Source organism: Teleopsis dalmanni, chromosome X, assembly GCF_002237135.1.
Source record: "Teleopsis dalmanni isolate 2A chromosome X, ASM223713v2, whole genome shotgun sequence".
Taxonomy (NCBI): Eukaryota; Metazoa; Arthropoda; class Insecta; order Diptera; family Diopsidae; genus Teleopsis; species Teleopsis dalmanni.
Genome location: NC_051848.1, coordinates 64,163,462 through 64,178,298, shown reverse-complemented (window position 1 = coordinate 64,178,298; position 14,837 = coordinate 64,163,462). Strand labels below are relative to the sequence as shown.

At 26.2% G+C, this 14,837-nt stretch overlaps 1 protein-coding gene across 1 annotated transcript; it reads right to left on the bottom strand.

The window, feature by feature from the left end:
* Positions 1-6,301: 6,301 nt before the first annotated feature.
* Positions 6,302-14,304, bottom strand: LOC119689210 (mitogen-activated protein kinase ERK-A). Its single transcript, XM_038103988.1, has 9 exons — positions 14,201-14,304; positions 13,345-14,101; positions 13,220-13,278; positions 11,566-11,692; positions 11,394-11,504; positions 11,204-11,338; positions 10,850-11,134; positions 10,194-10,382; positions 6,302-7,125 (listed from the first exon to the last, which is right to left on the bottom strand). Exons 2-9 carry the CDS (start codon positions 13,504-13,506, stop codon positions 7,000-7,002), a joined length of 1,194 nt encoding a protein of 397 aa, XP_037959916.1. The 5' UTR covers positions 13,507-14,101; positions 14,201-14,304; the 3' UTR covers positions 6,302-6,999.
* Between the last annotated feature and the right edge of the window lie 533 nt (positions 14,305-14,837).

Sequence of the window (14,837 nt, the reverse complement as noted above, 5' to 3'; positions counted from 1 at the left end):
ATATATTCAGAAGGACCAAATATAAGGTTTTGGTTCTTTGTTCAAGAATTAATTAAAAATTCTTTCTTATTTATTTAGCGAAGATATCGTGGGTTCTTTTCTTATCAAATGCTTATTAAACATAATTGTTTTTTAATTGTAAATAAAATGCAGTATTACTTATGTTTACAGCACATAATATTACATAGTTTTACTCTGTATCTGTACTGCCTAGACTTCTAGCAAGATTTTTACATACACTCGCAGTTTTTCAATACATATGCAAATTTCTGTTCACAGACAAAATTCGGATATAATATATATTCGTTTAAACATAAAAATCTTAGCAAAATTTAGCCAGTGTAAACACCAAATTAATTTTAAAAGAAATCTTATTTAAAGCAGCTTAATAGCTGAAGGTTTGACTTTAAAGTAAAAGTAATTTAAAAGCTAAAGTTAATTTAAAAGCTTTATTCGTGAGCCTCTATAGGTGTGTAAAATGAATGCCATAATAACATATGTTATTATTTAATTTTCATCAACTTTTTAATAGTTTATTAAATTTAATTTAAAACTGTATTTTTGTTTGTTTTATTTTACTTTTGCATCATTGTTCGCTAATTTCATTGACTTTGTAGAATTATTAGTTTAAATATATGTTCACAAAAATCGTAGGCTCACGTTCTATAATTATAAGATGTGAATAATATGAAATAAAAATAAAGTAATACTCGCGATCCTGACAGAATCTTGATTAAATCGGCATTCACACGGCATTTCAGTTGGCTTAATCGTCAAACAACCGCTTAAGAGAAAAGTGAAAAGTGAAAAATATAATTTTATCAGAAGAGAGTGATATTAAAGAACAGACCTATAGAAATCGCATAAAAAGCAAAAAAAAAAAACTAAACATTTTTTCTGAAACTGATTTTCGTAAGTTGATTTGAAAACAACAAACACATGGATAACAACAACAATTAAATTCAGATCAGCAGTTAATGACGATTAATTCGTGTCGTGTGTATGGGCTAAACATTTTTTCTGAAACCGATTTTCGTAAGTTGATTTGAAAACAACAAACACATGGATAACAGCAACAATTCAATTCGGATCAGCAGTTAATGACGATTAATTCGTGTCGTGTGTATGGGCTAAACATTTTTCCTAAAACCGATTTTCGTAAGTTGATTTGAAAACAACAAACACATGGATAACAGCAACAATTCAATTCGGATCAGCAGTTAATGACGATTAATTCGTGTCGTGTGTATGGGCTGTAATTCACAGAAATTGAAATTTAAAAAATCTTAATCTCAATCTTCATAAGGGATTTTCTTAGAATAAAGTTACAACTTTTAGTGTTAATTTTTTAACGAGAGATTAAACAAGAATGTTTTGTGTTTTGTTTGATGTTGTCGTCGTTGCGGTTTATGTAATTCGATTTATTAATATTTATTTTTGTTTAAGTACGAGGTTTGCAAATTATATCTATTTAAAACAACAATATTAATTAATTAAAAACATCGATAAGAAATATTAACATTGAGTTATTTATCATAAAATTCTAGTAAAATTTAATGAATACATTTAAAAAACATTTTTGGCAAAAATAAAAACATTTTTTAGTTCAATGTTATTATTCAAATAATTATAATTACAAAAAAACACACATACATTTAGAAAACATTCACAATATTTCTTGATTGCTCTTTACTTAAAGTTTTTAAAATTTACTTTTTATGGAATTGAAATACATTTATTTAAGTGACAAACCCGAATAAGACTTAATAATAAATATATTTATAGTAAAATCTAAATACAATTTATAAAGTTGCTTCTTCTTCATCTTCATCTTCATTATCTTTATCTTTATATCTTTCTCTTTATCTTCTTTTTTATTATCTCGCAATTCTTTTAATTATATTTTAAATATATAAACTTTGCATTTAGACAAACACATTAATAAATACAAGTAAAATTTAAAATTTTTCATTTATATATTTCAGTTATAATAATTATAATTATAATAATGATATTAATAACACTAAGATCGTAAAATTTATATCAATTTTGTAAATATCTCAAGAGTAAAACATTAATTAGACTAATTCCAATTTAAATGCGCCACTAGCTTTCTTAATTAACATGACAATGTACGAAAGTACCGAGGAAAACATTTTTATTTATTATATATTATATATACTATTTATTTATAATTACTCTGTTCTTTTAATTTAATTAAAAAAATTTATAACTCGATGATAGATTCTAATGCAATGACATTCTTTTTCTAATTGATTCTTTTTTTTTTTTATAATTATTAAAAACTACTTTGACTGTTTGAGGTTTAAGATCCATTTTTTGGGTTATATATCTATATATGTGTATGTATGTAGTGTGTTTATTAAATATTTATGTTTGTGTTAAGGCATCCTATTATTTGTATTATATAATTTTATGGTATTAACAATATGGGTATACAAAATAAAAAATTTAAAAAAATTATATACGAAAGCTCTTGTTGTAGTTAATTTTGGGGGTCCAAAAAACAAAAATATTTTTTATAAGGAAGTTACTTTTACTCTTTTAACAATATGACTGTAATCTATAACTAACTGCATACAACAAATAAGCACAACAGAGGTAGGTCACTGAAAACTTCGAAAAATCCTTTTAAAGCGGACATACAATAAAGAAGTGTAAACGATGTGAATATTTAGATTAGTGTGACCCAGAGATATTGCACTGGAATAATCAACTCGAAATGGAGCAAGGCTTGTTATCAAACTTTCAACTTTTAATTATTCAGTAAAATAACTTTAAAACCATAAAGATCAATTCGTCGAAACAAGAGAGAAGATATATACGAACAAGCATGTCACCTTAATTGAGGACTTGATGAATAAAGCATATTAACATTAATATATTCTTTCAATACGAAATAACAAAGATTATAATATAATATTATATATTATAACAGAAAAAACAAATGTTTTTTATTCCATTTAAATTAAACATCTCTGCAATGATTTAAGGTTCCAATAAACGATCAAGTACTGCTCACCCCTCCTAACAGGGACACAAAAAGTTAGTTTCCTGTTTGGGTTACAACAACAATTACTAAATACGAGTTAAATTTATTAAAAGGGTTTTGAGAGCTGAATCATTTAAATGATTGAATATTTTATGAAAATTAATTTTAAGCATTTTTCTTCACCATAATTTAAATTTAGAAATTAATATATTCTAACTTTAGTCATTTATATTAAAGTTTTTTAGTTTTAAGTCATCTAATGAATAAATGTATTAATAACAATATTTAAAGTAATAAAGTCATACATTAAAATCGTATTAACTACGAAGTGAACCCCTTTACTTCACTCAGCCATGTAGTCAATGTTCAAGTTTTAAGAACAATAAGTGACAATCAAAGCAAAGCCTAGAAGAAGAAAAAACGAAATTCGGAAAAATAATTAATTTCGAACTGGAAATGAGAGTACTAATTTCTTTAAAAAGAATTGGAAATGAAAGTACCTTTGGAGTTAAAAATTTCTTTAAAAACCTTTGAATAAAGATTTTTGACTTCGATAAAATCTCAAAAAAGCTTTTACGAGATATCGTGTTGAAATAAGATAGATAAAATCTCATTTGTTGTTGTAGTATTTTTGTTATAGTATGTATAATGAGGAATAAAGATAAAAAAAACTTAATTTAACTTCTAAGGTATGTATTTTCTGATAGAATATGAAATTTTTTTTTGTCAAAATCTGCATATATCTCTGTGAGAATTTTGTTTTTCTTGCAAATCAATTTCATGTTTTCAATGGGGATGCAAGTTTTGGAAGCACAATGTTTAAATTAATTTTCGAATATCTACGATATGTATTTTGAACTCTTTTTCCGAAGAAAATTAATTATATAGATTAATAAATTGACAGATCAAAAATTATTATATACTAAAAAATCTTACATACAACTACAGCAATGTTTATCGCTACGGACCTAACAGGTCTATGCGTGGTCTTGTTTAATCAGCTTCACCCATAGCATTCTTAATGCACAAAAGGAATTAAAAAAGCATAAATTAAACAAAATTTCAGTTCTCTTTACAAATTGATATGAATAAATTTCTTGAAATATGTCCTTTAAGTAATAATTTACTAACATTTATTATATTTCGTTCCGACATCTCTCATTCAAGGCGATTAAGAAAAATTAAGACAATGTGAAAACAAACTGAACCACTCGAACCACTTGGATACTTCTTCCCAGTAAAGTACTTCCCTGCAAAAGCAGGTTAAAACTTTGAAAGACGGTCATATGAATGGAGTGATGTTGTAAGTGTAAATCAAAAATTTTAAGACATTTTGAAAACGATTTCCATACTTAGCAACACGAAAATTGGGTACTTCTTCCTAGTAAAGTACTTCTCTGCAAAAGCAGGTTAAAACTTTAACAGACGGTCATATGTATGGATACCAACTAAGCTTTATATTTATTTGCAGACTAAAGACGACCAGATTTCTATCAGTTAAAACAAGACAATTTCAAATCAGAGCATCATCCCTAACACCATCCCATACTTTTTTTTTTGCTTGCTTTCATACACTATTTGAAATAAAATACTAATAATTCAAAAAAAGAGTGCTGTAATATAGCACAACATCACGAACAGCAGAACTGTCTCGAAAAAAAACGGAATCATTGCAATTCCGTTAGTTAATCACGAATTTCAAAGATAGATAATAAATCACTTCCACAGACGTAACACTTTCTTTTAAGCGTGAGGTACAGTTCTTGCATAGTTTCAAAAATTTGAAAGAAAGATTTCTGAAAACGGGTCGTTTCTATGTTCGTTAGGTTTAATCAGACAAAAAGCTTGAATACGGATCATACTATAAGTATACATATTACAAGTACATATTTGCTTCATCAAACTATTTTTAACAATGCACAACCAGGAAAGTGTTGATATGCAAAATAGAAGTATGATATCAATTTTTTGAAAATTAATGAAGACTGATAACAGTTAATATATTGTATAGAGCAGCGTTTCTCAAACGCCTATTGAGATGCTACCGCCATTGCATTAGCACCCTAAAGTATTTTATTTTTAGCGATATTATTTTTTAGGGAAATATTGAAAAACACATGGAATGTATTTGCAAAGCACATTGAATATTTTTCCGATTCAAAATACGTATTGGGTTAAAAAAGAAAACACTACTATAGAGTAAAAGTTAGGTAAAAGTCATTTATGCTTCTATGAGCAGCCAGAACCACTCAACTCTGGATCCCTCCGAAGACGATTTACAATAACAATAGATATTCATCGTGACAATTGCGAGCTTTCGTATCGTTATCTGATTGATTTAAATTAGTAATTTTAATTCACGAATATAATATACATCAAATTTTCAAAAAAGTTTTTATATACTTAACAATTTAGATATGTCATTATAAATACATAAAAATATAGTGCATATGTAAGTTTAAATAAGGAGATTGGGCGTGTAGATCAGGTTAAAGTGCCAGTTAGGCTAGACAGGCCTAATATCGTGATATATTGAGTAAAATAATAATTAGGAATTGTGATTAGTTAGTTTGATAGGATTAAAGTGTTAAATATAGATCAATTGTGTTTAAGTTAATTTCGAAGTATGTATACATGTATGTAGTCAATATTGATAACATTTTTTTTCATTAAACAATTATTAACGAATACATTTTAAAATACTACTATTAAAAAAATGTTTCAAATTTTTACAAAATACAATTATAAGGTAATATATGGTAATTAAAAAATACAATCAATTCTTTTATTTTCTTATTTTGTTGAAGATCATAATTCTAAGCATTTTGGAATATATACACAAATATAATACTTACAGAAGATTAAATTATACGATATATTAATTTAATGTTATTATTACGAGAGATCATTGAGCAAATATACATCGAAATTTATAGTTAACAAATAATACAAACACGTAGTGTTTTTTTAAAAAAATATTAAAAATGTAAACATTCTCTTACAAGTCGCTTCAAATTATGTACAAATATTTCAAATATATCATTTAAAATGTTTCCAGCTTAAAAATAAATAAAGGCTGAACACACCGATTGATTAGAAGATCAAATTGAATGCAAACATTAGTTTGGTTTAATATGCTAGGGACTTAACTTATTAAACTTTTTTTCGGCAAATTTTCTTCAGAAAATTTACCTATTTTATTTTTATTTATTTAATTGTCTAAGAAATAATATTAAAAATTGAAATAATTGACTGCACTGCCTTAAGGTAAGTTTTTTTTTATTTTAGATACTATTACATATGATATACGATAGATATAAGTTATTACTACTAAATATAAATTGCTCTAATTATCTCTCGTCTGTCGCAAATGCAATTATCAATGTCACTTTGACGACAGATATTTGCATATATATTACAACATGTTCGCTTATATATAATTAAGAGAAAAATGGTGCATTAAGAAAATATAGTTCAATTAAACATTTCATACATAAAATCGATTTGAATTCACTACACAACATATGCACAAATTTATATAATATAGTTCTCATGCATATTGCGTTTACATATATGTGCCTTACCAAAATCAAAAAAGTTCTCTAAACGTATAACGTTTGCTTAAATAATATTTTAACCAAAATCTTTTAAGTATAATTGCTAATCAAACTTGATGCTCACATAGTTAGACTGTGTACAAAAAAGAAGATAAAAACCTTATAACACAGAGAAACATGAAAAATACTTAAATATTTCTTGTTTATAATCTTAAAAATATCTTGATATCTCATCCATATTTATATATTTTTTCTATTGTTTACGTAGAATAAATATTACAAAACAACAAATTCCTGATACTTTTACTTTTTCATGATATTTTTAAAATTACAATAAACAATAAAATATTATTGAATAATATTGAAAAAATAAAAACGATAAAATTAAAAAATGTATTTAAATAAAAAGCTTGCGAAACAGCAAAACATTTACACTGCCTGATCCGGTTGTCGTTCTTTAAACTTAAGCGTTTCTTCAAATATGAGAGTTTTTAGTGTCTCTCTTGGAAGATCATCTAGTTCCATGCCAATTCTAAAAGGCACCTCAGCGACGGGCTGACATATGGAAATAAAAAAACATTATTACAATTTTTATATTCATAATATATTACGATCAAATATAACTATATTAAAATTAATAAATTTTATTTTAACCGGGCTTAAGGTCGTTTATTTAACACTTAAATTGTTGATAAGTTACACTAATTTTATTAAAATTACGAATATATTTTAAAAAAAATATTTGTATCCTGAAGATGACTATAGAATATATACTCGAAATATTGGTTTAAATAAAAAGAATTTTTTAAAAACAAAATTTTTCTTAAAAATAATATTATTTAACTATTGACCAATTTGCGCGTTTCATTGCAAAGCATTTATATGATAAATATATTTTAATAATATATTGGTAAAGAAGTTTCGAAAAGTAGTGAACTACAACAACAAAAATTATTTTATATTAATTTAATAATTTGAATTTATTTCATATTGAATAATATATTAAAAATTTTAACAAAAATTTATATCACTCATTAATTATTTAACTGTTAAATAACCGATTTTAAGCCTTGTTAAAATAAAGTTTATTTATATTTTAGAATTAAATATAATAAATACAATTAATTTACGAATAATCAAACTTGTTTCATGTTGTAAAAATACAGATATATAACATTAATAAATACTTATAAACCTAAAATATTCAATATTTTTTTTAATTTTTAATTAATTATATAAATATATATTAAGTTGTTAACAAAAAAATTACAATGGTTTTATGGTTGTTCTGTTTCTTTCATAATTGCTATTATTTTTATTCTTCTAATTTTTTCCAGTTAGTGGTTCTATTCTTATACTCTTTTATATTGATTATCCGAAATAAAATAAAATCGTCGTTTGCTTTTTTTTCAACAACAACGCACAAATTACCCACTGTATATTAGTACTAAGAATAAATGTGTGCATTTTTGAAAAAAGAAGTACTGATCTTCAAAGGACGATTAGATAAAATCATTTCGATCGTGAGTGGTAGAGGAATATTTTTATAACCAAATATTTGAGAGATAATTAGGCAGCACAAAAGATCAACTATGGTTGTAGTGCTCTGCTTCGTTGGGCGCTGTTACCCTGTTTATTCTAGGCACACTAAATTTAGTCCAAGTGATTCTTGAACTCGCCCCATTGAAGTGGACTTTAATTTAAATCCCATCTATCCTCAAACCTATTCTTGCCACACTACCATTATCTATCCACATCCTAACCCATGTGTATCCCTTTTTAATTCGTTTCAAATTATCTGCTTTATAAATTCGTGTGAGCTACAACAACAACAGCAACAATTTTAGAAGGTTGTGATATATATAAGTATCAATTATATAAAAATTATATAAGTAAGGCAAGAACTTGATTCCACAATGGGAAAAACCTGCCATGGCTTTGTCACTGTCATGGCTTCATAAATGGTTATTGACCCATACATACGATCTATTGTCACGGTTTATGTGAGATATGCCAAAACAAAAAGGTATATACTTAGTCTTACAGACTATAATCTATCTGATGGAATACTTTATCACCATCTGCAAACTGATAAGTATATAGGTAAAAATAAAAACAAAAACTGCACAATTAGAACTATGTATAACTAAATGGAAATATAAAAATTGCACAATTAGAACTATATATAATTAAATGTGATGAAAATATAACACACAAATGAACAAATTTAGATTAATGAAAAAATTAACCTAAAAGAAAGATTAAAAAGAATATCTAGATTAACTACTGTATATCAAATATCCACTAGTTTATACATTCTGGAACCAATATGATTGATGATTATATTAATTATTGATGTAATTTAAAAAAGCAAACCAAAATATTAGTTAAATTCAATTTAAATAATTTAAATAATATAGAAAAATTTTTATTATATATATTTATAAATATAAATATATTTATTAGATTTATATAAATAAAAGGTATTGTAAATTATATTATTCTATATAATAAAACAATGTGCATTATTATAATATTCATATATTTAAATAAATTGTGAAATATAATTTTCAAAATGAATTCTTTGTTATCAAAGTAACTTTAGTAGATATATTAAAAACTAAATAATTTATGGGTGCGAGAGAACTATTAAAAACTTTTGATGACGAATAACGCGTCACAAAACTATTTCTCTATTTTAAGACCTTTGCTTCATACAAAACTAATAAAATTTCTATATAATTACCCAAAGAAAATAATATTCAAAAGACCAAAACCATCTTATTTTACAAGAAAAGTTAAGTTTTAAAAAATAATATATTATATTATATAATATATATATTTATTAAAAATTAAATTCTCTACGAAAAGAATAGTACTGAAGCTTTAGCAATTAAAAAATAGTAATAGTAATTTTAATAGTAATTATAATTTTCATAAGCTATGGATTATAGGTTTGCTCCAAAATTAAAAACAAGACAAAGGTTTATTTGTTATCTTCTGAGAAATCAGAAAAAAAAACTCAGAAAATATGTAAAATTTCAACAACGAACATTTTGTTCAGCTTTGATTCGTTCGGTTAATAACAGCGCTAGTCATTTGAAGCGTGACAGGTTCAGAATTCTAAGTCAGACACTTGTAGTCCAACAATTTTATTTGGTTTTATAAGTAAAACCAACGAATATTTTAAAATATCACTAATGATGAGTATTTACCAATAACCAAAACAGCTGCAAAAATTTACTTTATTAAAATTAAAACTTTATTAAAAATTTTGTTGTTGCAATTCACTACTATTCAAAAAAACATTTTATTTGTAAAACAGCTTTTTTTCTTTGCAACTGAACTAAAGAATTTAAAAAACTAATTATCTTGCTTTGTTTATTGGACTAATTCAATTTAACGAATATCTTGAATAATTTGTAATGTTCAATTAATTCTTTAAGGAACAAAATTAAAAAGTGCAACGCAATTTTCAGCATTGGAATATAAACGGAATATAAACTACTACTAGTCTACTTATAAAACTTATCAATACATCATTTATACACATATCTATATATGTAAATAATCATATATAATGTGTTATATCTATATTGTTATATTATAATTATATAAATTACCTCATCACCAGGATCATAATACTGCTCCAAATAAGGATGCGCCAATGCTTCTTCAACAGGTATTCGGTTATGAGGATTAAATGTTAACATCTTACCAAGTAAATCTAGTGCAAGTGGATCAGCAGTAGGAAACAGCCGTGACCATGGCACCTTTGGTTTAAACGGCAATGATTCTAAATAATTGCGTGCCTGTTAAGAAAAAATCAAGAATTTTATTGTTTTTACTAATAAATATTGTTTCTATATAAAATGAAACTGAAGTAAAAATTAATATTAATGACTCATACGTAAGAGTTTAATTATAAAAATGAATGTCAAATATGTTTAACCATTTTTTGTAAGTAATTTATTTTCATTGCCATAACTTCGTTAAAACATTCAGATTTACGATAAGAGCTGAAATATTTTCTGAACACTTGTGTTGTTACAACTATAAATATTACACACACATATTATATAAGTAGCACTTAATGTCATTAAGACATACTGAGTATATATAATACAGCAAAGTTAATATATATATTGACATACTTCACTATATTTTTTTGTAATTCGCAAATGTTATTATTTTGTTAATTTAATTTTTTTATGACTTTTAGTCATAAAAAATAATAGCTTATGTGAAATATACAATAAGAAAATATTGACATACGAACCTTTTCATTTATAATACATTCTAAATCTTCTTTAGAAGGTGACCCTAAAACACCCAATATATGATTTAACTGATCCAGGTAGTGTTTTCCAGGAAATATAGGCCGATTACTAAGCATTTCTGCTAAAATGCAACCCACTGACCATATATCTATGGATTTTGTGTATCCCTTTGAATTGAGCATAATCTCCGGTGCTCGGTACCACCGAGTGGCAACATATTCCGTAAGGAAGCCCGTGTGATCGTGTTCAGGATCGGCAACTCGTGCCAAACCGAAATCGCATATCTATATAGAATAAACAAATTATAAATATATTAAAATGTTTACGCACAAAGCTATAGTATATTTGAATACCTTAAGATCACAAGTTGTATTTAACAAAAGATTACTGGGTTTTAAATCACGATGCAGAACGTTTGCTGAGTGAATATATTTTAAACCACGCAAAATTTGATACAGAAAATAGCATATATGATCATTGCTTAGCCTCTGTAAGAAATAAAATATTGCTTATGTTTATGACAGTAAAAAATTTAAAACTCACCTGAGTTTTGAGTAGTTTATAAAGATCAGTCTCCATTAAGCACTGTACAATATATACATCCCTCATTTGCTCTATGCTATCCACGCGCAATATATCTCTTATATCAATAATCTATTTTTATAAAGGATAGTAATAGTGAATATTTCAAGCTAATAAGTAAAAGAATAATTACGTTTTCATGCCTGAAACGTGTTAAGATTTTAATTTCGCGTAAAGTTCGCTGGCAATATGTCTGATGCTCAAATGGTGATATCTTTTTAATAGCAACTCTCGTATTTGTTAAAGTATCTAAAGCGGATCTGTAATTGAATTTTATTATTTAATATATATATTAATTATATGTTTATGTATATTTTATTTTATACAAGATTACAATAACTTATAGGTTATAATTTTTCTTAGAAAGTATAATTCATTTCAGCTCTTACTTCGTATTCTAAACTTTATTGCTAAAGAACTTTGAAGTAGTCTTTATGTTATTGTCCACATTTAACAAAAAAATCTAACTCAATTTTAAATACTCAAAGCGAAAGTGTAATTTTATAAAGTTATAAGAGGGACCATTGAACAACAATATATTACATTTTACAATATACAATAAAATATATTGTATATTCACATTCACATTGGTTCCAAGCACAGTCAGGTCTACGTGTCAGAACCACTCGTCAATTTCGACAACCAAATGCCGTTCAATGCCCTCCAAAGGAATTTCACAAACAGGTCCCCGTGGGTTACAACAACATTTTACAACATTGTATTTTGATATTGCGTCATTATTATTTTTTATGGAAATTCATTATAACAGTTTTGGGGGGCTCTCTTGAAATTCGCGAATGTCACACGTTTCTTAAGTAATGTGTAACGTTTTAACATGTCTGTAAAGATTCTATAGATTTATCAGATCAATACGTGGTTTCGTAAATGCAGCGTTAAGCATAACAGTTGTACTTTATAAATTTATCGTAATTCCAATTAATTAAAAAAAAAAATTTTTTTTAATACAAAAAAAGAATTCAAATCTATTAGAAAATCATTGGTTTATATGGTGACTGACACTTATGTTGCATTAACGTAGGTATGTTTTTTAACTGAAACATATGTTTATACATTATTTATATAAACTTATAAATCAATATAGAGAAAACAAATAAAACCAACACTGATGTTTAATTTTAATATATTATAATAAATTATTATACTATGTAAAGATATTAAATATTGGTTGAATTTTGTAGCATTTTTTCACGAAGTAATTTATTTATATATAAAAAGAAAAATTTATATCGTCGCATATTGAATATAAAATTGTTTTCCAAATTTAATTTAAAAATATACAAGAGATATATTTCATTTAGTCATACTATTAATATTATTTATATGAAATATATTAATAAATAAAAGGACATGCACACACAATCAGAAAAATTACTTCATAGCATGCGTAGTGTTGTATATCACTAAATTAGTATACCGGCCTAATGGAGCGTTTTGTCTTATAATATAGACCAAATAATTTGTTCTTATTAGAATATGAATAAATGTAAAATTTTCAACAAATATTATCCACTTGTGATGAACAAATTTTAGTTAAAGTTTACTTATATGTGACACAGCTGTGTGCACGCAGTGCTTTTTTGAAAAATCAATGCACGAATTTTCGTTATTTTTGAGCTGCCGGTGGTTTTGCTAAGTTGTTAGCATTTTATTGTTTACAATTAACAATTGACAATAATTTCGCGCAGAAAATACATAATTTGATATTTTTTGTGTATTTTAATGTTTTGCTTTTTTCTTGCATTTGAACACACCCATTTAATACTTACACGACCATACCATATGCACCCTCGCCAATATATGTTAGGTCCCTGTAGCGAGGTCCGACCTAATAAAATAAACGTATTTGTTAATAAAATGAAATAATTGGTTTATATATATATATTATAGATACCTCAAATAATTGTCCTCGTATTACTTCCGCATTGGGATTTGCAGCTGCAGCTGACACAGCGGCCACTGGTACAGCTGTCGCTGATGCCACAGTATTTCCAGCGGTGCCGTTTCTACTGGAAGATTGTGAAGCAGCTGTTGTTGCTGCGTTTGCTTCCGCCATCGTTCTATGATTGACTTGCAGCACGTAGGCAGAGTCAAAGTAGATCCTTAATTGTTAAGGTCTATATATGTGAATGCACGCTTAACACTAAATTAAATAAATGCTTCAAGTTATAAAAACTATCAAATTGCAACTACAATCAATTCCGTCTGATGTGCCAACAGGTATCCGAATGATAGTGAGAGGATTGAATAAAGTGTGAGAGGTGGTGAAAGGTGTTGGCTGCTGTTTGCAATATTCACAGGAAACACCCTTGATTTGTGCTTTTGTCCAAATTTAGAAACCGTATTGACAAAAATGCGCTACACCGATTGAATTTATAAATAAATTGTAAAATTAATGTTGTATATTTTATTGATCTATTAACCGGAAAATACACTTCTTAGCTTTCATCTACCGAATGTTTTTAACTTATACGTTTCTACTATGGTGCTAACAGTTTCGTCACTGAATACATTCCTGCTCTGCCGCAGCGTTGCCTCTCTGCTTAAAATTATTTTATACTTTTTGTCACTTAAAAATGCACAGGATTGTGCTGCTTAAATAGGGTTGCCGCTACGTATTAAAGTTACTTGTTTGAGAATTACTCCCTTTTCTATAATTTATATAATATTCAAATTTAATAATCACTGTATAAACAAATTATGTGTAAAAAAATAACGAAAACAAAATATGAGTCACTAGTGACACATACTTTATCCAATGAAATTAGACGCCACCACAGCCAATATTTGTAAATAAAACACACGACATAGGCAACACACTCCTTTAATGCTTATATATATACTAACACATGAATATTTATTATGTCGAAAAATTATAAGGCAAATAAATGTAATCAGCTGACTAGAGAAAAGTAATAGGCTTGCCACCTTATCCATATAGGTGTAACTAATTCCATTATACACACATTACATCAAACGCCAAATTATAAATCAATTTAAAAAATACATACTAATTTTAATTAACATATCATCAATCAAAATAAAGATAATAATAATAAAGATAATAACTATTACAATATTTTTAAAGTTTTAATCATCAGTCTCATTTTTTTTAATAATGACAAAAAACATCATGCGATTATTGTTGTAGAGTTATTGCCACATTAAATTTATTGCCATTAAAAGACAAGGTTGAATATTTTCATGCCCGCGACATATAATATGAAATAACTGATATGCCAACATTTGTTCTTAAATTTGATACAAAAGTTTGTGGTTTGTGTTACATGCGTAAAAAAGCGTGTCGGTTTGTATTTAAATAAAAAAAGAAAATTAATAACAAAGTATATAATATTGCTACAAAGCAATATATAATACTTTCATAAC